The 20,398-nt window shown below is 41.9% G+C and overlaps 2 protein-coding genes across 3 annotated transcripts; one reads left to right on the forward strand and one right to left on the reverse strand.

Moving 5' to 3' along the window:
- Nucleotides 1-2,534: 2,534 nt before the first annotated feature.
- Nucleotides 2,535-5,769, reverse strand: LOC311063764 (ADP-ribosylation factor 6-like). 2 transcript variants are annotated; one of them, XM_084083364.1, is made up of 2 exons: nt 5,662-5,769; nt 2,535-5,205 (listed from the first exon to the last, which is right to left on the reverse strand). In XM_084083364.1, exon 2 carries the CDS (start codon nt 4,401-4,403, stop codon nt 3,876-3,878), a length of 528 nt encoding a protein of 175 aa, XP_083939490.1. In that variant the 5' UTR covers nt 4,404-5,205; nt 5,662-5,769; the 3' UTR covers nt 2,535-3,875. The 2 variants fall into 2 exon arrangements, with proteins under 2 accessions (XP_083939490.1, XP_083939489.1); XM_084083363.1 differs by having other exon boundaries at nt 2,535-5,185; nt 5,662-5,767.
- Nucleotides 5,770-8,471: 2,702 nt separating this feature from the next.
- Nucleotides 8,472-19,388, forward strand: prpf39 (PRP39 pre-mRNA processing factor 39 homolog (yeast)). Its single transcript, XM_084083204.1, has 15 exons — nt 8,472-8,600; nt 10,392-10,982; nt 11,572-11,768; nt 12,836-12,961; nt 13,483-13,601; nt 13,972-14,139; nt 14,499-14,691; nt 15,140-15,247; nt 16,124-16,288; nt 16,740-16,866; nt 17,302-17,570; nt 17,821-18,005; nt 18,101-18,175; nt 18,458-18,566; nt 18,827-19,388. The coding sequence occupies exons 1-15, from the start codon at nt 8,588-8,590 to the stop codon at nt 18,914-18,916; spliced, it is 2,535 nt and encodes an 844-aa protein (XP_083939330.1). The 5' UTR covers nt 8,472-8,587; the 3' UTR covers nt 18,917-19,388.
- The last annotated feature ends 1,010 nt before the right edge of the window (nt 19,389-20,398 follow it).

Raw genomic sequence — 20,398 nt, forward strand, 5'->3', positions numbered from 1 at the left:
ATTTTACCTTTTTATTATTATTTTGTATTTTGGAATCTTCCTATCTATCTATATCTATCAAAAGGCAACAGATTCCTAGATGATTAAAACTGATGGATAATCTCAGGATGGAGGGATTGTTTCAATTTGTAATGCTAACAATATTTGAACCAAACAACTAGGTGTTGTCAGTGTATAATGGTTAGTTTGCATTATTTATTTTAATTTCTTGCAACTTCATCTCAAAAATAGTAGCAGTTTCAAATCAACTTGAGACAGCTCTTGAACTGTGCCCTTTAACCCACAGTCACAGGTGAGCATGACAGCAGTTCACACACACACACACACACACACACACACACACACACACACACACACACACACACACACACACACACACACACACACACACACACACACACACACACACACACACACACACACACACACACACAAACAATGTGTGAGCAGAGCATCTGCTCAGTGTAGTGACAGCTGGACAAAAGGCCAGTGATGTGCACGACTCAGGGCAAGTACTCACTGATGCAAGTTTCTCTTGAAATTGTTCACTGGGTTTCACTTTGAGATTAGAGCACAAAAGAGGAAGGAGGCCAATAGATTTCACTGTTGCATTTCCACTTCTCTTTCTCCCACCTGGATCAGAGGTCTTGAGTGGAAAGAAACAAGGAAACAAACCTGCTGTTGAAACAAATGAGCCGGCCATCAGGTCTTCATAGTTTGCATGTAAGGCAAATTGACGTCTATGTATGACTAACACACAGTTAGTGAAAGGAAGATTACGGACAACCTATGGATGTTTTTATGAACTTCTGGGAAGTGGAGAGTGGAGACAGTTTGGGGAATGGCAATGGTAGTGGAATTCATTCTTGTCTTGTACACTTGTCCTCCATAGACTGGACCATGTCACATGACTGGTGTGACTTCAGCACTGCAGAAGGTCAAACTCCAAATCAACAGCCACAGAACAAACACCCCATGACAAACAGACCCATTCCACATAATGAAAGAACAGACATTCATTCCTTCACAGGATTGAATGTCTGAATGTTAAAGCTCTTTTCCGAAGCTCTTGTCAATACTTTTAATTGGTTAAAAATTCATAAAAGCCAATGACAGTCTTAACCATGTTCACTTTCAGGATTATATTGGGGCTGAGACTGTTCTGAACATTAAGTAACTTGTCACTACTGTCACGTTAAAAACATATCTCTCACACTACTATGAGCTTTTCAGCAATTGTGATGGGAATTCACATTTCAATTAATACCCATGCATTTTCTAATAACACAAAACCTATTGTGACTAAGTGTAATGTATTCTATAAGGTCACAGAACTTGTTAACAATTTCAAGGAACAACAGAGTTGGAGTTCTGCTTATTTTATGCTTTACCGCAAGTTGTCACTAAATCATCTGCCCTATGACAGCAGTGATGTTTACACCTTTAATAAATGATCTAAAAACCTTGCAATTTAATTCATTTGTTTAGGAGAGGTTCCGAGCTAAAGTAGAACTGCATATTTGCTGTCGCTACACCCTGCCAGCCAAGCCACTCCTAAAACAACAATTTCTGTGACAAGTATTCTCATCTTAAAGCATTTCCTGACACTTCATGTGGTGGACTCACCACACAGCCATAATTCGCTCTACAATCAGTCTCAGTCGCAAGAACTAAAGATGGCCAGGTCAGCCGGACATTTTCCTTTCTCACTGCTTGCAAATGGTAACCTGATCAGAGATTTGTGCCCACAGGCAACTTGTACACCAAGGGCAAACTGCCAGGCTAGCTGGGTCCTATTGTGCGAGTCATCCTAACCCCACTGGTCACACGAGCATTCAGAGTGAGATCACCGTCATCACAGAGAGCCAAACAAGTTCTCAATAACCCACATGCATTCCACTAACCCAGAGATTTGCCATTAAAACGTATGTTGTTTTTGTGGGTTACAGCATTTAAGTGTCATTTTCTTATACAGGGATTAATACTGAAAAAGCAGTGCCGATTACAGTTCAAATCAGACCCTTTGAAACTCAAAGGTTGAACATTTTTACTTGAGTACTGGTTTGTTACAGTACGTATTACCAACATAGAAAACCATTTGATCATAGAATATTTTGGTTTCTGATTATATGTTGTTGTACAATCAAAAAAGTATTATGCGATCATTCAGCATGATTTTAAGTCAAAATGATCATGAAAGGAACACTGTAATAATAGCACATACATAACCATTTCAAAAGTTTGGCTTTTTGTTTTGTCAAGAAAAAAGGGCAAGTTACTATTTTTACTACACCGCTATAATGGACAAAGTGATACACTGAGACCTTAGGCAAAGTAGGCGAAGCTGACAATCACTACCTCGAAACTAGAGATCTCATCATTTATTCACAGGTAGTGACTCACACGCTGAAGCAGAAAGGAAACCAGGCAAAGCTGAAGTTTTACTTTGAACCACTACAGCGTTGAGACTCACTTCCTCTTCTCACACATTGCACGTTTCATGGCTAAAATACGTTCTGACAGCAGTAGACTCGTTGAATGACATTCCACTTCCATTTTGGATCTGGATATATATATTTTTTTTATTTCTTCAGCATAGCAAATAGAACAAAAATAAAACGAAAAGCTTTATCGACTATAACTTATGAACAGCACTGGTTTGTTGGACTGTCTGCATGACATAATTGCACAGGCAGATGTTGATGGAGGACAAAAAAAAACCCACAAAAAAATAAGAATAGGATTAAGGTCCCAGTTACTGAAGCACCGTGGAGGTGGTGGGGGTTGGGGACTTTAGTACACACTTGCTGAGGTCCAAAAGTCAGTCAGAATATAGTCAAGCGTGCACATTAGTCAAAAGGGCAAAGGCGTTTGTGTTTGTTTCCTCAACCGCCTAGTTGGTAAACCCATCCACCCCACCCAAAGTGCAGACTCAGCAGTGTAAATACTTGTCATACTGTTTTGTCTTTTGGGGTCTTTGTAACTCAGGGCCCCTCCAAAAGGCAGCGCCGGAAACTACAAACACTCAAATGTAAATGGAAGCTCTTGGAAAGAAATAGAGGCAATAAGATTCTGACCCTGAAACAACCAAAATATATAACCATTATCACAGTGCCTGTATAAGCCTGCTCCACACACAGTGCTTTTCACACACACCTCCCATTGCAGACAAGAAGGATGGAATCACTGCACAGGAAATTATTACGAACACATTCCCTCAATTTCAGTAATTGTGTACAATCAACAATGACAAACAGTGCTTAATGAGGTCTAATCGGGTCCATAAAACACATTCTTACAAACTACGGTGGCAGTTTGAACGATGGGATTGATATGCTGCTGATGTAGGCCATGCTTTCCAACATGAACAGGTTATATCCTCAGTGGGCCTTGGATTTTCCCATCCTTTGGATTTGAAGCTGGGTCATGATGAGAATACTGTATGAAAACTGAACCAGGGCAGCATCTATTGACTGCAAAACTGTAAATGTATGCCCTAACCAACAGCCCCAAATTCCCCAAAACCAATTATACAAATTAAGTAGGGAAAAAAAGCTTAAAGAAATGATATGGCGTATTTAGACAGTATTGATTATACAGGGTGTAAGAGAAATACTACAGAGCCAAAGCAAACTAGAAAGGAAGCCAGCCAAAAAACAATTGTCTTTTTGTTTAAAAGAAGATCTGGGTTATAGAGAAGTCATCATTATCAAAAGGAAAAAAAAACTGAAATAATCACACCTCTCCTAGATATATACTCAATAGAGAGGTCATGTTATTCATCAATTGCTTCAGATTTTGTTTCTGTGTTCTCCTCTCTCGTCTTCTTTTCACTTGTAGCCTACAAAATAGTCCAGGACATTTGGGTGGGAGCATTAAGATTTGTAATTTGAGGTAAGCCAAGTCAGGCCTTCATAGAGCCCATCCCCTGTCGTCGCACAAGCGGGCTGAACGTACCAATTCCTGTCCCTGATCCGCGTCAGGCCCAGCTTCTCTTGGATCTCATGGGGTTTCATGGCATCGGGGAGGTCCTGCTTGTTGGCGAAGATCAGAATAATGGCATCCCTCATCTCGCGGTCGTTGATGATCCGGTGGAGCTCCTGGCGCGCCTCGTCTATCCTGTCCCTGTCAGCACAGTCGACTACGAATATGAGGCCCTGGGTCCCCGTGTAGTAATGTCTCCACAGGGGCCGGATCTTGTCCTGGCCTCCCACGTCCCACACATTGAACTTGACGTTCTTGTAGGTGACCGTCTCCACGTTGAAGCCCACAGTGGGGATAGTGGTGACGGACTGACCCAGCTTCAGCTTGTACAGGATGGTGGTCTTGCCGGCAGCATCAAGTCCAAGCATCAATATTCTCATCTCCTTGTTGCCAAAAATCTTTGAGAGCATCTTCCCCATGTTGTTGGCTGTTCATTAATAGTTCCTTACAGGAAGAAGAAAGTAAAATAAATAAAAGCGTATCTTTGGAGAGTAAAAAAAGAAAGAAAAGCTGCTATTTTGTTAATACAACTGCCCACGTGATCGTGCTGGTGGGCTGCCTGCCTGCCACAGCTGTCAGTATTCAAAAGGCAGTTTGATCTGTCACAAGTTTGTGCGGAGGTATGGCTGATCGATCAGTTAGCATTCCATTGATGGAAGGTGATGGAGGGTGAGAAACGTGACCACGAAGCCTTTCACACAAGACAGGGTGTGGAAAATATTTTCATAATCCACTGGCTCTCCCGACCTAAAATAACTATTACAGCGTATATTTCAAAACAACCTTCGAGTACACGAGCTCCCTTTCAAAATCCACATTTGAGGTCCCAATATTTCCCCGAAATCCAGACGTTTTCAGAAAGAAAAAAAAACAAGCAAAAAAACGAATATAATGTAATGTGTATGTTTTTGTTAGTATGAAAAGCCTTATAACAGCGCTGTATAGGCCCTTTACGAGCCCCCGGAGTTACGACTTCCTCTTTGACTGCCGGGTGTCCACACACACACTTGGACCAGAAGACACACACAGTCGATTCTTAAAAAAAACACACACACACAACCGGGTTGGTTTCAGTTCATTTTGTCCCGATCATCGGTTAAACGCCGGTAGGTATAGGTATCCTATGATCCGCACCGGCCCGGGACGTCCTGCCTTCAAAAGGGTCATTGATTCATCCGACTTTGCGCTCTTCTTCCCCCTCCTGTAACACAAGAAGAAGAGCTGTTCAAAAAGAGAGAGAAAAAGGGAGGGGTGTCAGCCAGTGTTGCCATGTCTGCTTATTATAAGCGACTTTGGGCTTCTTTTTCTGTCAAGTATGGGACCCCCAAATTAATATGTATTTGTCCCTAAACCCCATCTGAAAATGTTTTGTGCCAGGGAGCCCATACCAGATTTGTGTTGTTAGAAAAATCTTCCAAATATTCCACATTTTATTCTAAGATCTTTTGAAAATAGCCAATGTATACAATACATGTTTAAAGTGCTCATGTGGCCTACTGAAGTGTTTTCCTTGCTTATTTCTCTCACAAAACATGGCAACACTGGGTGTCAGCAGAACACAACTTTAGGTCGCGCGCAGTTCTACGGGTTTAAAAAAATAATAAACTCAAAATAAATGTCTCGGTGACGATCACGGTGTTTAAAGATTTAAAAAAAAAGATAAAATATGAACAATACCTGCTGCAGCAACCCCCCGTCCCCAGGTTGTTTCTCCCCTCGTCTCTCTCTCTCTCTCTCCCTGGTCTCTGTGTATGTCTCTCTCTCTCCCACCCAGCCGTTGAACTGTGTTACCGGAAAAGGTGCGGACCTCGAGCTGCCGCCACTTCCTCTGGGCTTCTCCTCCGCGCACTCCTCCCTGATCCCATGGCCTGGAAGGACGGTCGCTATCTGATTGGCTGGTTGGTTGTTAGGCGAGATAGCCCTATGCGTTGGCCAAACATCTACTAGTACTCAGGAGTCTTTACTTGCAAAATACATAATAAAAAATAGTTATATTGTTAGGTAGCTCTAATTAATTAGATATTATTATGTAAGTATTTATTTATTTTTTATCCTGGGAGTTATTTGAATAGTTTGTATTTTACCCATCATCAACATAAAATAAAAGAAGCTTTGGATTATGAATCTAATCACAATACAAAAAAATAATAATGATTTAATTTAGGTCATACGATACCTCACTGACAACCAGTTGCTCTATCAATGTTCAACGACTACAATACCGTTTATGTCTCCTCGTCATCGGCGGTTGCCCGACAACCAACTCGCCAATCACAGGGCAACTGTCTCTCCAAGCTATGGGATATGCACTAAACATTTGGTAGCAATGTGCGCCTCAATGAAAAGACCGTCCGACCCCACATTGAACGAACAGTTGAAAAAAAGGACGCCATTTGGGCGTCAATGCTTTGGACAAGTATGTCCTCCTGCATTTGATTCAACTCTCATTCTCATTCAAACCAACCACTGTCTCCACTGACTGAGCTGTGGTGGTAGAAGTAGGCTACTCAGATATTTTACTTGAGTAAAAGTAGCAATATTGCAATATAACAATACTCTGTTACAAGTAAAAGGCCTGTGTTCAAAATGTTACTTGAGTAAAAGTATATAAAAGTGTTGGCAGCAAAATGTACTCAAAGTAAAAGTACTAAAATGTTTGAAAATAGCAGATTTACATCGCAGCATACGTTGTGAGCTATTTGTAGGCTATTTCCTATGTATAAAATAGGGCTAAAGTGGTTAATGTATGTTATGTAATATAATAATGTATATCTGCAAAGTAACTATAGCTAGAGTTTTCAAATAATCATAGTGGAGTAAAAGTACAATAATTTGCCTCTGAGATGTAGTGGAGTAAAAGTATTGAAAATTGGAAATATACAATAAACTAAAAAAATACCTAAAAAAAAATACCTAAAAAAAGTACAGTAACTAGTTACTTTACACCACTGCCACTGAGTGATAAAGCTATGACGTGGATGTTTCCATATGTAAACCATGGAGGTAACATTTAAAACCCCTTCGTTAACTCTGCCAACGAACAACACAAAACATGTTTAACATTTAAAGTACATTTGATTTAAGACAAGCATTTAAGGTAACACAAACATGAATCAGATCAGAAATGACTTGAGAAAGCACATTTAATAGTGAATTATGTAGCCTAATGCTTGCCAATTTGTGACGAAAATAATAAAAATGTCAAATGTCAAATCCAACCACATATTTATATTATTCATAGATAGTTTGGTTTTAAACAAATCATCACTATTACACAGTGGTGGGAGGTAACTAAGTGCATGTACTCAAGAACTAAACTTTAGTAAAAAAAATGTAGTAAAAGGTATTTTTACTAGTAGGCCTACTTGCGCTCCATTACATATCAGAGCTAAATATAGTACCTTTATTCCACTACAATTATTGAACAACTTTAGTAACTACTAGTTACTTTGTAGACTTTAAATATTATTACAAAACATACATTAACCACTTCAACCACTATAGACATCGGCTAATGGAAAATGATTTTATACCTTTTGAAAACATGAAATGGAAGATTTCAGCATAATGAGTATTTTTACTTTTGGTACTTTAAATAAATTTTGATGCCAATACTTTGAATGCCAGACTTGTACTTGTACAATGCATTATTTCTGCATTGTAGTATTGATACATTTACTTAAGTAAAACATTTGAGTACTTCTTCCACCACTGCTATTACATGATTGTAACCTCATTTAGAAGGAGCCCCGCCCCCCCCCAACACTGCACCCAGAATGCCATCCGTGTGTCCTTGTCCCTGACATAGTGTACAAGCTGTGACCTTGTTTGTCCTTTGTAAGGCATTTCTTCATGTAAGATATGATCATCTTATATATTTTTAAAACGTTGTTTTATAGCTTAAAATACATTAATCGTCATTCTGAGATTGGTAGTCGTTGGCTGTCGTATAATGGTGATTTATTTTCTTCTTATACGATTCAAGGCTCCTCTCCGAGGTGCAGCGTTGCCATATTGTTTGAGAGAAATAAGCAACCAGGTCTAGGAAAACAAGCCCAAAAGACTAGGCGACACAAGCCCTTTAAAACTTTTTAAAATAGCCGATCTACGAGCTCACAATGCGTCGCGATGTGAGCTTATAGATTGGCTATTTCCAAAATGTCTCGCAATAAAATGTGGAATCTTTTGAAATTGAATATTTTTGAAACATTCAAACAACACAAATCCTCCCCTGGCACAAAATAATGTCATGAAAATATTTGAGAACCACTAGTTTAAATATATATATATATATATATATATATTGTTGGAAGCAAGACCTAAATAAGCAAGTACCCCAAACACCGCAACTACCAATGTTTACAAGCAACTTTACAGAAAAAGAAGCCTAAAGTCGCTTGTAATAAGCCGACATGGCAACGCTGTTGAGGTACTTTTGAATATGCCTGCTAGATAAATGAAAGGCAAAAAATCACCATCCTCCACACCACGAAGCTTCCTCCTTCAAGTTGTAGAGAGCATGAAGAGTTGCGGTCGGGTTGTTGCTGGTTATATAAAGTAACTGAAATAAAGAATACGCATTATTCGTTCGAGCGAAATTTTTATGGAAGATACAGGTACGTTTCTGAAACAAATGCATTCATTCCACAATTGGCTTTTCTTTTATTAATGGCGTGAAATGGTTTCACTGTTTGCTTATCACCAGGCGCAACGGTTAGCTAATGCTAGCACGCTAGCAGCTAATGCTAGCATGCTAGCAGCGTTGCCATGTCGGCTTTTTACAAGCGACTTTATACTTCTTTTTTCTGTTAAGTTGCTTGTATATATTGGTGGTTTCGGCCGGGTTACGGTGGGGCTTGTATTTAAAGTGTAGTTGCTCATTTAGGCTTGCTTCCACTTAAAAAAAAATGTAAATCATTGGTTCTCAAATATTTTCATAAATTGTTTTGTGTTTGCCAGGGCCCAGTGAGCATTTGTGGTGTTAGAATGTTTCAAGAAGTTTTGGCAAGAGTTTTTGAAAATGGCAGATCTACAAGCTCACAACGCGTCGCAAGCTTGTAGATGGGCTATTAATAAGTAGCCGATGCGATGCATATAGATTTGATGTGCTCATGTGGCCTAAATTGCTGCTTTTGGGCTCTTCCCCCCCTAGACCTGATTGCTTAGTTCTCTCACAAAACCTGGCAACACTGCACGCTAGCTTAACGTGGAGGACCCAACGGGGTGCTGACTATTTACTGGAACGAGGACGTTTGCTTCTTATTAAACCCCCTGTTGGGTTTTAAGATGGTGATCAAAAATACCTTTGGTTTATAGAACGTTACCAAACGAAAGGAGGTACAAAACACTAGCGGTGCGAACGGCGCTAGCTCATGTTAATCGAATCAAACGTAGGTCCTCCTCACGTTGGAGAGCCGATAAGGAAGTTCAAATATACCTGTTCTGCGTCTTGTCTACGTGTCTTTCAGGTATATTTATATAAGCTTGTCGCTTGCCGACAAGAATAGATCTACCAGGTCTAACAGGATCTACAAGTCTCAGCTTGCTGTTGTAGATCTGTTCTGGTCGGCAAGCGACACCGTCGTACTGCGCATGATCAATTGTTTTAATGTTGAACACCATTCCGATTATATATTTGTAAGCCTGTCGCTTGAGGACAAGAACGGATGTACAAGCCAAGCGTGTTTACGCGTTTTTTTTATTCTGTAGACCTGTTGTTGTCCTCAAGCTACAGTACACCGCCGTACTGCGGATACTAAAATGTTTTAATGCCGGACACCATTCCAAACTGGATGAAGGGTACATGATATGTGATCGGTTAAAAGAAACTAACCTACAAGATGCAGCATTGTTTTTAGTTATATCCTCCTCACACGTTTGGGGCCAGCCCAGGGCCGCAGGCCTGTATATAAATAACAGCTCGCTCAGATCTTATTTATAGCTATAGCACCTAGCACCCAGTCTCACATCCACGATGAAGGAAGTGCGAAGTGACTTGTTGCGACAGCTGCGACTTGCCTAGAAAGACCTCTTTGTGTTTAACCAGTTTGATTTCTAAATGCCGTTTTGGATACGTTCTATGTATTAGAATATGACTACTTGGCCAACGGTAACTAAGATCACCCATGTGTATCTCTGTTGTATAATTATAAAAAATAAAATATGCTGCCCAAATAAATGGTTAATACTTCCATCTTAGTTTTGACTAAAATATTATCCTGTGATTTAAACTACCATTGTTGTTGTTTCCCCATTTCTACCAGGTTTTAGCTTCAGAGGAATTTAGGCCCACCCGGTTTTGACTTAAAAGTTAAACTTTTTAAAATAATTTCCATGCGTGTATATGTTGTCTCAAACATGTAAGGACTGACTTTACTATTCTCATCATTTCTGGCCTTTTTTGACAGACCTGCACCTCTCAGACGAACCCATGACGGGAATGTTGGACACGGATTCCCCAGACAGCGGGGACTCCCCTGGCATGGAGGGTGCTGCTGGGGACGGCTTTCTTCCCGACCTCCCTGTTCTCACACAGGCAGCCGAGTGGTCACTGGACCAGGTTCCTCCTGAGACTCTGACCACCATTCTGCCAGAGTCGGACTCCGACTCCGACTCCGATGTGTCCCAGGATTCGGATGCTATGGTTGAACAGCCGGCAGACCAGCAACCAGATTTGCGATCAGTTGAGAAGGCTGTGGAGGAATTCCAGCTTGCTAGTGCCCAACTTTTCCAAGATGAGCAGCCTCCACTGCCGCCAGCTCCTCTTCCGCCACAGCCCGCAGAAGAACCCGAGCCACCTTCACCCGAGCCACCTTCGGTGCCGGTGGATCTCACAACAGAAGAAGCTTTGGAGTCTCCACAACAGAGCGAGGAGCAGCAGAGCGAGGAGGAGATGATCCCAGTGCCCGAGGAGATGACCCCAGTCCCAGAGGAAAGACCCCCAATGCCCGAGGAGAGACCCCCAGTGCCCGAAGCTGCAGGAGAGGACTCTATCCAAGGTAGCTAAACTGGTGTTGTTAGAGGATGACGTTGCTAGATGATGTTCTATTTTGTGAGGATGTGACTTCCCATGTGTTCTGTGGGTGAACTCGATGTCCTTGCAAAAGCCCCACATAAAACATGCCATACATGTCCTCACAATAGAATTATAGAATACAGTTGAAATAAATAAGTGAAGTTGGCCTTTAAATGTTGCAGTGTATCCCACTATTGGTTTTGTGAACAAAATGTGTCAATTTGACATGAAACTACAACAACTAGAATCAATATGCCTGACTATGCCTGAGACAAAGTGGGGATAAATATGACCTCTGTAACACATTAACCTGCTGCTTAACTAGCAAGTAGCAAGCACTTTAATAGCAAAATGGGCCCAGCAGCTGACTGGATGGTGCATTGACCACGTAGTCCCTTGTTGGATTCTGGCAGGAGACCTGTGTTGCATATCGTCCCCCCTCTATCTATTTCCTTCACGCTCTTAAAGCAACAACAAAAATGCCTAAATATCATAGAAAATACATGATACTGTCTGAAAATAATACAGCACTAATGCAATACAATAATAACACAACTTAACATTCCTCCCAGATGGGAGCCAGGCCTCAGAGAGTGCAGAAGATGGCATGGAGCTGGAAGATTCATCAAAGGACATGCTTCCTCAAGAACCTGCTGCTCCTGCAGAGCCAGAGGTCCCTGCTGAGTTTGAAAAGCTCTCCAAGGCCTGTGAGGAGAGCCCAGAAGACTTCAATGGTTGGGTCTACCTGCTTCAGTATGTAGAGCAAGAGGTGAGAATGACTTGTCTGTTTTTAACTTTGAGACTAACTGTCATGGAATTCTGTATCAATCAGGATGTTGAGTGAGTGAAATGGAGTCGGAGACGCTTTGTATTTCTTTTTCTTTTTTTTCTGGCCTTTTTTTTAAATCGTCAGTTGTGTTGCAGTACATTACATGAGTTATACAATATTTTAAAAGCAAAATAATTGCAACATAAATTGACATAACAAAGCTAGACAAAAAAGAGAGCCAACTCAAAATAGTAAATAATACACTTTGTATTTCTAAGATAGAAGTTTATAACGTGAGCCCATGGGAAAAGCACATTAAGCACGCAAGCCAGTATTCAAGCAGTTGTCTGGAGAAGGCAGGGATGAGAACATAGTTATACACATATATAAAACAGGAGCTTGTGTCATGGGACCAGGCCGTACTCAAAACAATAAACAGGCTTGCATGCCATGGAGTGTTGACTCGTAAAATATTCAGATTGTAAGAACATATAAGGTCAAGGGTGAATAACATGATAAGACAATCTGGCCCTAACAAACAGTGAGTATAAGTTATTTCATGATCCTCCACGATTCAACTTTCAAATCATTTTTACGTGTCGCTAGGCTTGAGACTGAGGAAAAATGCAGGGTCTCTTGAATAAAACGGGTCCAATAATCAAACAATGTAATCTCTCAAACTCAGCCCGTAGCACATGCCATAGCCTTGACGACCTTGCAGGATTATGCAACGGCTAAAATGTAACTTAGATAGCATGTTATGTAGACAAATGCCAGGTCATTGTTGGCCTGGCATCCTATAGTGTGTATAGTTTCAATGTAGGCTGATGATAGGTTCTTGGTTTACGTATGTATTAGTTTTTATTAGATTATTGGTTTACTACGTAATACTTATTAGATTACTATTTTTATGCATTTGATGTGTATTATCTTGTGTCCTTGCTTACTGTCGCTCTTGATTAAGAACGTCTGCTAAATGCCTAAACTGTCAAACAATATAATCACATGAAAGGATCCTAAGCAATTTTGTATTACTGTTTTCTGATTTATTTATTTTTTCTCCCTAGAATAACCTTATTGCTGTGAGGAAGGCATTTGATATATTCTTCCTCCGCTATCCCTACTGCTACGGCTACTGGAAGAAGTACTCTGACATTGAGAAGAAGCATGACAACATACAGGTCGCAGAAGAGGTAAATATGAGATCATCAAACATTTTTCCATCATACAAGTTTTGATTATGCTATAAATATGTGTTCTAGGTGCACACTGCAGTTCTGGGAAGTCCTCATATAGCCAGTAATGGAGCTGTTATTCAGTGAAGGCAATTATAATGTACAATTTAGGAACTTGTATCCAGAGCAACTTTCTAAATGCAAGATCTCAGTGAGTGCCATTCATCTTTGTCAAGCAGAGGGTATACGTGTTAAGCTACATCTACACTAGGACATTTATGTTTGAAAACACACAGGCTACCTTAGTATAAACTGTATTAATAAAAACACTTTGCACTTTTAAAATGGTTGACAGCAGCTTATTGCTTTTGTCTATTTAGCTGAATAATAAGTGGTTTATGAATTGGGAGTGCTAAGAAAAGGAAGTATGTGTATATGCTACAAAAATATTTAGGAGCACAAACTGACAACACACCAATGCGAAGTTGCAGACTGTTTTAAGACATTGATGGTCCTGTTTGTTGTCGATCTACCACCAGGTTTACAGACGGGGTTTGCAGGCCATCCCTCTCAGTGTAGATCTGTGGCTGCACTACCTGAGCTTCATCAAAGAGAACTCGGATCCCACTGACTCGGAGACTGAGGGACGCATACGAGCGTGAGTTAAGATATGATCATTGTATCATCGGGTGCTCGTCTCCTGCCTTTCTCTCTCCCTGCCTCCTCTCTGCACAGATGCATTCTTTTGGTTCATACTTTTTATAGTAACTTTTCGCTTGTTATAGATTTAGGCTCATAGTCCCTTATCCTTGGGGGCTCGCAACTCTTTTTGCATGTTCTGAAAGTTCAGGAATTCAACTTTATTTTCCACATCAATGCAGAAGAAGCAAGGAAGAAAACAGTTGACATTTTATGCAGCCATTTTATTACCAGCCCTTTGGTTAACATGAGAGACAACAAAGCCTACAACTCGAGGGATGGGAGTGGTCTGCCTCATGCTTAACCCTCTTAACTTTTGCCCTTTTCAGTGCCTATGAACACGCAGTTCTGGCAGCGGGCACAGACTTCCGCTCAGACCGACTGTGGGAGGCCTACGCCAACTGGGAGACGGAGCTGGGGAACCTGGCCAACGTCACCACCATCTATGACCGCATCCTGGGCATCCCGACTCAGCTGTATTCACAGCACTTTCAGAAGTGAGCAGCACGTTATATGCATCAGCAGATATTTAGGAACACGCATACAGTAGCAGCAACAATTAATGTACATTTAACAACTATACTCTTAACAAGTGACTCACAGCATTGGTTTAGTGATTTTCGTGAAGATTCGGTCTTGTACGTCCCAACTACTTTCAAAATGGGACATTTTATACTTTTAAGGGAAAAGTCAGTTGACATGACATCAAAATGCTGCCGTTAGAATTTAGGCATCAGTTAGCTAATGTTAATTTATGGATCAAATCAATTTAGATTTTTCTCCACCAGCCAAGATATTTATTGCATTGAGTCCTGTGTTATGATGCCTTTGACATTAATGTTACTATTCTTATCAGGTTAAAAGACCATGTGCAGGACAACAACCCCAAACACTTCCTGTCTGAGGAGGAGTTTGTTCAGCTGAGGGTGGAGCTGTCCAAGGCCAACACAGCAGCAGTAGTTGGCGAGGACGGAGAAGAAGCCACCCAAGAAGCCACCCCTGAGGAGGAGCTGCCGCCTGGTACGGAGGACCTCCCGGACCCAGCAAAGGTAGAGCTCCAGCTCCCAAAAAAAGAAATGCATTCAAACATACCGGTAGCAGGGCATAACCAGGTGATTGCCTGTTCTTCCATGGAGAGAAGGGGGGAAATCAATTGAGGTTTGAAGAGGTGTTTTTCCGTCAGCAGCTAAGCCAATGAATGCCTGGGGGATTACGGTTGGCATCCGGTCAGGGAATCGGCTAAAACTGGGCTGGGATCGACCGTGGCCCAGTGACCCCAGCATCTTCTCCCAGAGCTGGCCACAGCAGGCTGATATGCAGGGTGCATACATACCTGCCCCTCCGCAGGCTTCTTGTATCTGGCAAGCTCATGGTGATGTAAATTCTTGGCAGCAGGATTTGCAGATTGTACATCCAAGTGGAGAATGAGATACGAGTGTATTTAGGCGGTACACTGGGGGTGTTGACCATGGCTTTGTTTCTTGTGTTCCAATTTAGAGGGTGACAGAGATTGAGAATATGCGCCACAAGGTGACTGAGTCTCGACAGGAGGTGTTCAACCACAACGAGCATGAAGTCAGCAAGCGCTGGACCTTTGAGGAACAGGTATGATTTATCCCTGCCTAAGTATGTATGTAATTGAAACTGAAGTTCCCAGAAAGAGATGTGCTGCCTCTGCCAACTGAATGTCCCTTGTGGGAAAGGTCTATCTGTCTAAAGATTATTCTCAGGGTTCTCACTCTCCTGGAAAACCAGGAAACGTAATGCAATTACAAAATCAAAATGTTCAGACATGGACAATTAGTTAAATAATAGATATGTTTTTAAGAAAGTGAAAGACTTGTAGTAGGAGCTTTATTAAGAAAGTGAAAGACTTCTAGTAGGAGCACTGCTAGACCCTTGGCTTGTTGGTCCCCGGATGGGTCATCATATGGCCCCATTTGGTTGGTTCAGCTGATGGAGCCAGTCCCCAAGTGTGAAGTTTTCATATTATTTGATTTCGATTCAGACGGTGTAATGAACCAGTAAAGACCACTTGGGGTCACACCTCTTCTAATAAATGCAGAAAATAATTATTTTAGGCAGTATTTACAGTTTCAGCTGCTCTCGCCTGCCTTGAATCCATCATGTAGCCTTATTGTACAGTTGGCACCAGCTAGTTTCCCTTTGGGGCCCATGTTAACCAACTGGACCATTCACACCACCCACGTAGCGCTGTGGAGCTCCATAGATAGATTTTTTTTATTTGAGTGATGCGCCCTGAATCTGACAATATGTCAGATTTTAAAATACGGTACATCAGAACTGGATAAACAAACATGTTAACTTTTAAATGTGTCAGTTATTATGATTTACTAGGAAGTCCAACAGGAATGGCAGATAAGATGACCCTTATCTTGACCAAACAAAGAAGGCAAAAAGCGCCATCCGTAGGCTGAACCTAAACAAGATCTTACTTAAAAAATGTCTTTTCCCTCTCAGATTAAGAGACCCTACTTCCATGTCAAATCCCTGGAGAAAACCCAACTGAGGAACTGGAAGGAATACCTGGAATTTGAGATGGAAAACGGGAGTCCAGAGCGTGTGGTTGTTCTCTTTGAACGCTGTCTCATCGCTTGCGCACTCTATGAAGAGTTCTGGATCAAGGTAACTTGACCTTTAACCGTTCTGACACTTCCCACCGATTTCCCCTGCACTTCCCTCATCAACGATGATATCACATGGACACAGTAAATCGTCCTGCACTCTCTCTTTGCGTGTAACGTTGATATTTGACTGTATCTGTTGTATTAGGGGATGGCCAGCTTGCCACACAAGATTTGACCGCAGCATTTGCCAACTACTACGTTGCATCTTCTCCGTCTCCCACTACCTTACAGAAACTTATCTAATTGGTTCCATGAAGGTGCTGATGGGTTTACACAGAAAATTTCTAAAAACGAATCTTGTCAATGAAGAAATTCACAGCTTTCCGTCGCCCGGAACCTTGAGTTTTAAATGCTTGTTGCCTCCTTCCCTCTTCGCCTTTCTCCTCTGTTCTTCTCTCTGCCTCCTCTCGCTCTCCCTCCGACTCCCTTTTCTCTTTTTCGCTCTCAAGTATGCAAAATATCTAGAGGGCTACAGCATTGAAGGGGTGAGACATGTCTACAAGAAGGCGTGCACCATCCATCTGCCCAAGAAGCCGACCATCCACCTGCTGTGGGCAGCCTTTGAGGAGCAGCAAGGTGGGTAACACAAACACACCCTCATTCAAGACCAACATATACACAGAAAAGGCCAAATAACACTGAAAGAGCCTGAAATGGGACGCTCATCTGCTCATGTAAACTAATATTTGGGAAAGAGTGGTGCATGTAGGGCCATGGGATCACGAAAAGCAATAGAGTTCATCCTCTGCAAAAACTTATGGTGCACAGCTAATTGCATGGCAATCCAGCCAGTAGTTTGAGATATCTTGTTTGGGACAAAGGTGTTGGACTGACTGACCGATGGACATTTCAATCCTTAGAACACCGTTTCTCAAGAGTGTACACTGTACACTCTCCGTGTTATAGGGGGTCCGTGGCTCATGCCAAACTGGGGGTCCTTGAAATCAAAAAGTGTGAGAACCGTTGCCATAGAATCTGTCCGGTGTTCCTAAGCGTCGTCTTCTCCCTCAGGGAATGTGGAGGAGGCCCGGGGCATCCTGAAGAACCTGGAGGAGGCTGTCCCGTCCCTGGCCATGGTTCGGCTGCGGAGGGTCAGCTTGGAGCGTCGCCATGGCAACCTGGAGGAGGCGGAGACCCTGCTGAGTGAGGCCATGGCGTCCGGGAAGAACGCCAACGAGACGTCGTTCTACGCCGTGAAGCTGGCTAGACTGCTCATGAAGGTGCAGAGAAGTCTGAGCAAAGCCAGGAAGGTGTTGCTGGACGCTATCGAGAAAGACCAGGTGAGACAGAAATGTAGGGGATCATATGTTTACCGTTTTTAACGGTGTGGCACAGGGACCACAGGGGGTCCTTAAAGGAAAGTTTGGATCTCCAGTCCATTCACAATTCAAAGTTAAAGGGGTTCTGATTTTCGACATTAATGTTTGTGTAGTGTTGCATAGTATGTGAAAAAAGGGTTTGGTAACAAAATGGCTACCGTGTGCATTATTTATTTGCTCATTGTTCACATCATGATGTTTCTCTTTACAGACCAGTCCAAAGCTGTATCTGAACCTGCTGGAGCTGGAATACAGTGGAGACGTGCAGCAGAACGAGGCGGACATCTTGGCCTGTTTCGACCGCGCCCTCAACAGCCCGCTACCTCTGGAGTCCCGCCTCCTCTTCTCCCAGCGCAAAGTGGACTTCCTGGAGGACTTTGGCAGCGATATCAACATGTGAGTTCCCTCATCACCTAAATGGGGATGTTGGTCATAGTCCCAAAAAGGAAAGATCCTAAGTGTTTACTTGTGTCCTTTACTATCTCACACAGACTAGCGAAAGCATATGAGGATCACCAGAAACTTCAGAAAGAAACTGAGTCGACCAAGAGGAAAGCCGAGAATGGGTGAGCTGGTAGTGCAAAACTTGTACACGGAAAAGAAAACGCAAGAGGGGGCCAAGTGTTTTAACTGAAATTGCAGTTTTCTCCTTGTCTTTGTGAACAAATATAGCTATTTTATTGTGATAAACAAATGATCTCCCTGAATTCGTCATTGCCCTTACATCAACCATGGGCAGGTTCATCAGCTCTTGCCTATGGCCCGGACTGATAAACCTGTCCTGCACTGGCTGATGATCTGTATGTACTGTATCACATTGGACTGATTTGAGACTTCTCTCTGCTCAGCTCCAGTGAGCCGGAGGCTAAGAAACAGCGTGTGGACGACACCACTGCAACCACAGGACAAGCTGCGCCTGAGGCCAACAGCTCTGCATACAACTACAACTGGTACCAGGTCAGTCATGTCTCTTCACTTAAGATAATACTGTTTTATTAGACTGATATGCGTTTGTGAACAATGAGTCACTGCATAGATGAATGATAATCTGTTGATGGATGTGTAGGAAAGAAACAGGACTGGCTGCTTATTAAGCACTTCGAACCTTGTGTCCCTATTTTGGGCCTGTCATTTTAGGCGAAGATTTTCAAAAGATTTAGAAAACCCATGGTTTGGGAAACACTGCTCTAACTCTTCCCCTCCTGCTTCCTTTACAGCAACAATACAACAATTGGGGACAGAACTCCTGGGGTCAATACAACCAGTATGCCGGCTATAACCAGTACTACCCACCACCCCCTACATGATGGACTGAGTCCTTACATAAAGGAGCTTCATCCCCTCTGTCCTGCCTAGACTGACCCAGATCCTCTGATTTGACTGATGTCATATTTTAGTTTTAACCCACATTGATGGCTACTTGTCATCACCATCATCTCTGTCACCATCGACTGGCTGCTTTTTGTGTTCTTTAAAGCATGTGTCTGTTGAAGGCAGCGTTTATTTTCCCAACTGTGAAAACGAGCCTCAGAAATACGTTTTAAATTTTTTGAGCGACGTGACTTGGTTTGGTCTCTTTTCTCTCTCTTTGAGGAAATGAAACGTTTGATTTATGACTTTGTAAAGGAGGTGTTCGTGGATGTACTTCTGAGCCCCTGTTTTTCTGCTTTCAGATTTTTAATAATTCAAGGTTGTTTTGTTTCCAGGAAACACAACTGAAGAGTGTCTCTTTTTTATTTTGACTTAATTTCATAATAAAGAGATTGATATGATATCCTATGCATGTCTCCTACTTGAATTGTTCCACAATCTCCTAATTTCTGTTGTAGCCTGTTCCCATATTATGAAGAAACGTTTTAATGTAATATTTTAAGAAGGATCTTTTGCAACGATTACTCTACATACAACATCAATTGCTACAGTACAAAGGGCAGTTAATGTAGGGCAAATGAAAAGCAGCATGAAACCTTAACTGGAAATTTTAATCATTGAAATCAAATTGAGAACAGTGTGTACAGAATGGCCACTGAGACAGCTGCACAGTAGAATAGGGTACACTTGTTATTTTCTTTTGCTTCATTTTGGGGAAAAATTGAGCTATAAAGTAAAGGAAGAGTGGTTAGTGAGGGGAACAAGTAAGGACGTAGGAAAGCGGGGGGTAGTAATGATCAACTAACAAATATGACACAAACTTTAATGGAACTCAACATTATAGGGATCACCAAACTGGACTTTGCATGCTTTGTCATATGTCCTTGTTAAAACTTCAGAATCAACTTTATATTGTCACGTGTAAAAGAGGGTGAAGTAGCTTTTTGTTTGTGTGCAAGCTTAAGTTTCCAGTTACAGGAAGAGTTAAAAGAATAAGAGAATAGAGAGAGGAAAGGAACACATAATAGAACAAGTGAAATAACAGGATCAATATATACAGTTATAAGGTGCATGATTAAAATGGAATGGATAGGCTAGGTGACACTACGGAAGGCAGAAGTCATTAGAAAGAAAGAGCATGATGGAGGCAGTGGAAAGAGCTGGACTAACAGGAGCAAAGGGCATGATGGAGTGTGGTGGAAGTGGGCAAGACAAGAAATATCTGATCAGATTTGGTCACCACTTAAAACGGCAGAACTGATGGGGAAAATCTGACAAACTGGACACTGTAGGTGTACAGACTGTCCTAGTGCTGGTTCTCAAAGTGGGGTCCAGGCAAGGGTGACCCCCTGGGTTCCTCGAGGGGTTTCCAAATGTACGCTTACAGATTGGTAACACAGGAGTGTACCGAATGAAAC

The sequence above is a fragment of the Gymnoscopelus microlampas genome (genome assembly GCF_963454915.1).
Source record: "Gymnoscopelus microlampas genome assembly, chromosome: 16".
NCBI lineage: Eukaryota > Metazoa > Chordata > Actinopteri > Myctophiformes > Myctophidae > Gymnoscopelus > Gymnoscopelus microlampas.

Bases quoted from the DNA above. Each gene is read 5' to 3' on its own strand.
- LOC311063764 (XM_084083364.1), bottom strand. From the start codon at position 4,403: ATGGGGAAGATGCTCTCAAAGATTTTTGGCAACAAGGAGATGAGAATA.
- prpf39 (XM_084083204.1), top strand. The intron at 13,602-13,971 runs GTGAGTTAAGAT...TGCCCTTTTCAG, and splicing joins ACTGAGGGACGCATACGAGC to TGCCTATGAACACGCAGTTC. The intron at 18,176-18,457 runs GTGAGCTGGTAG...CTCTCTGCTCAG, and splicing joins AAGAGGAAAGCCGAGAATGG to CTCCAGTGAGCCGGAGGCTA.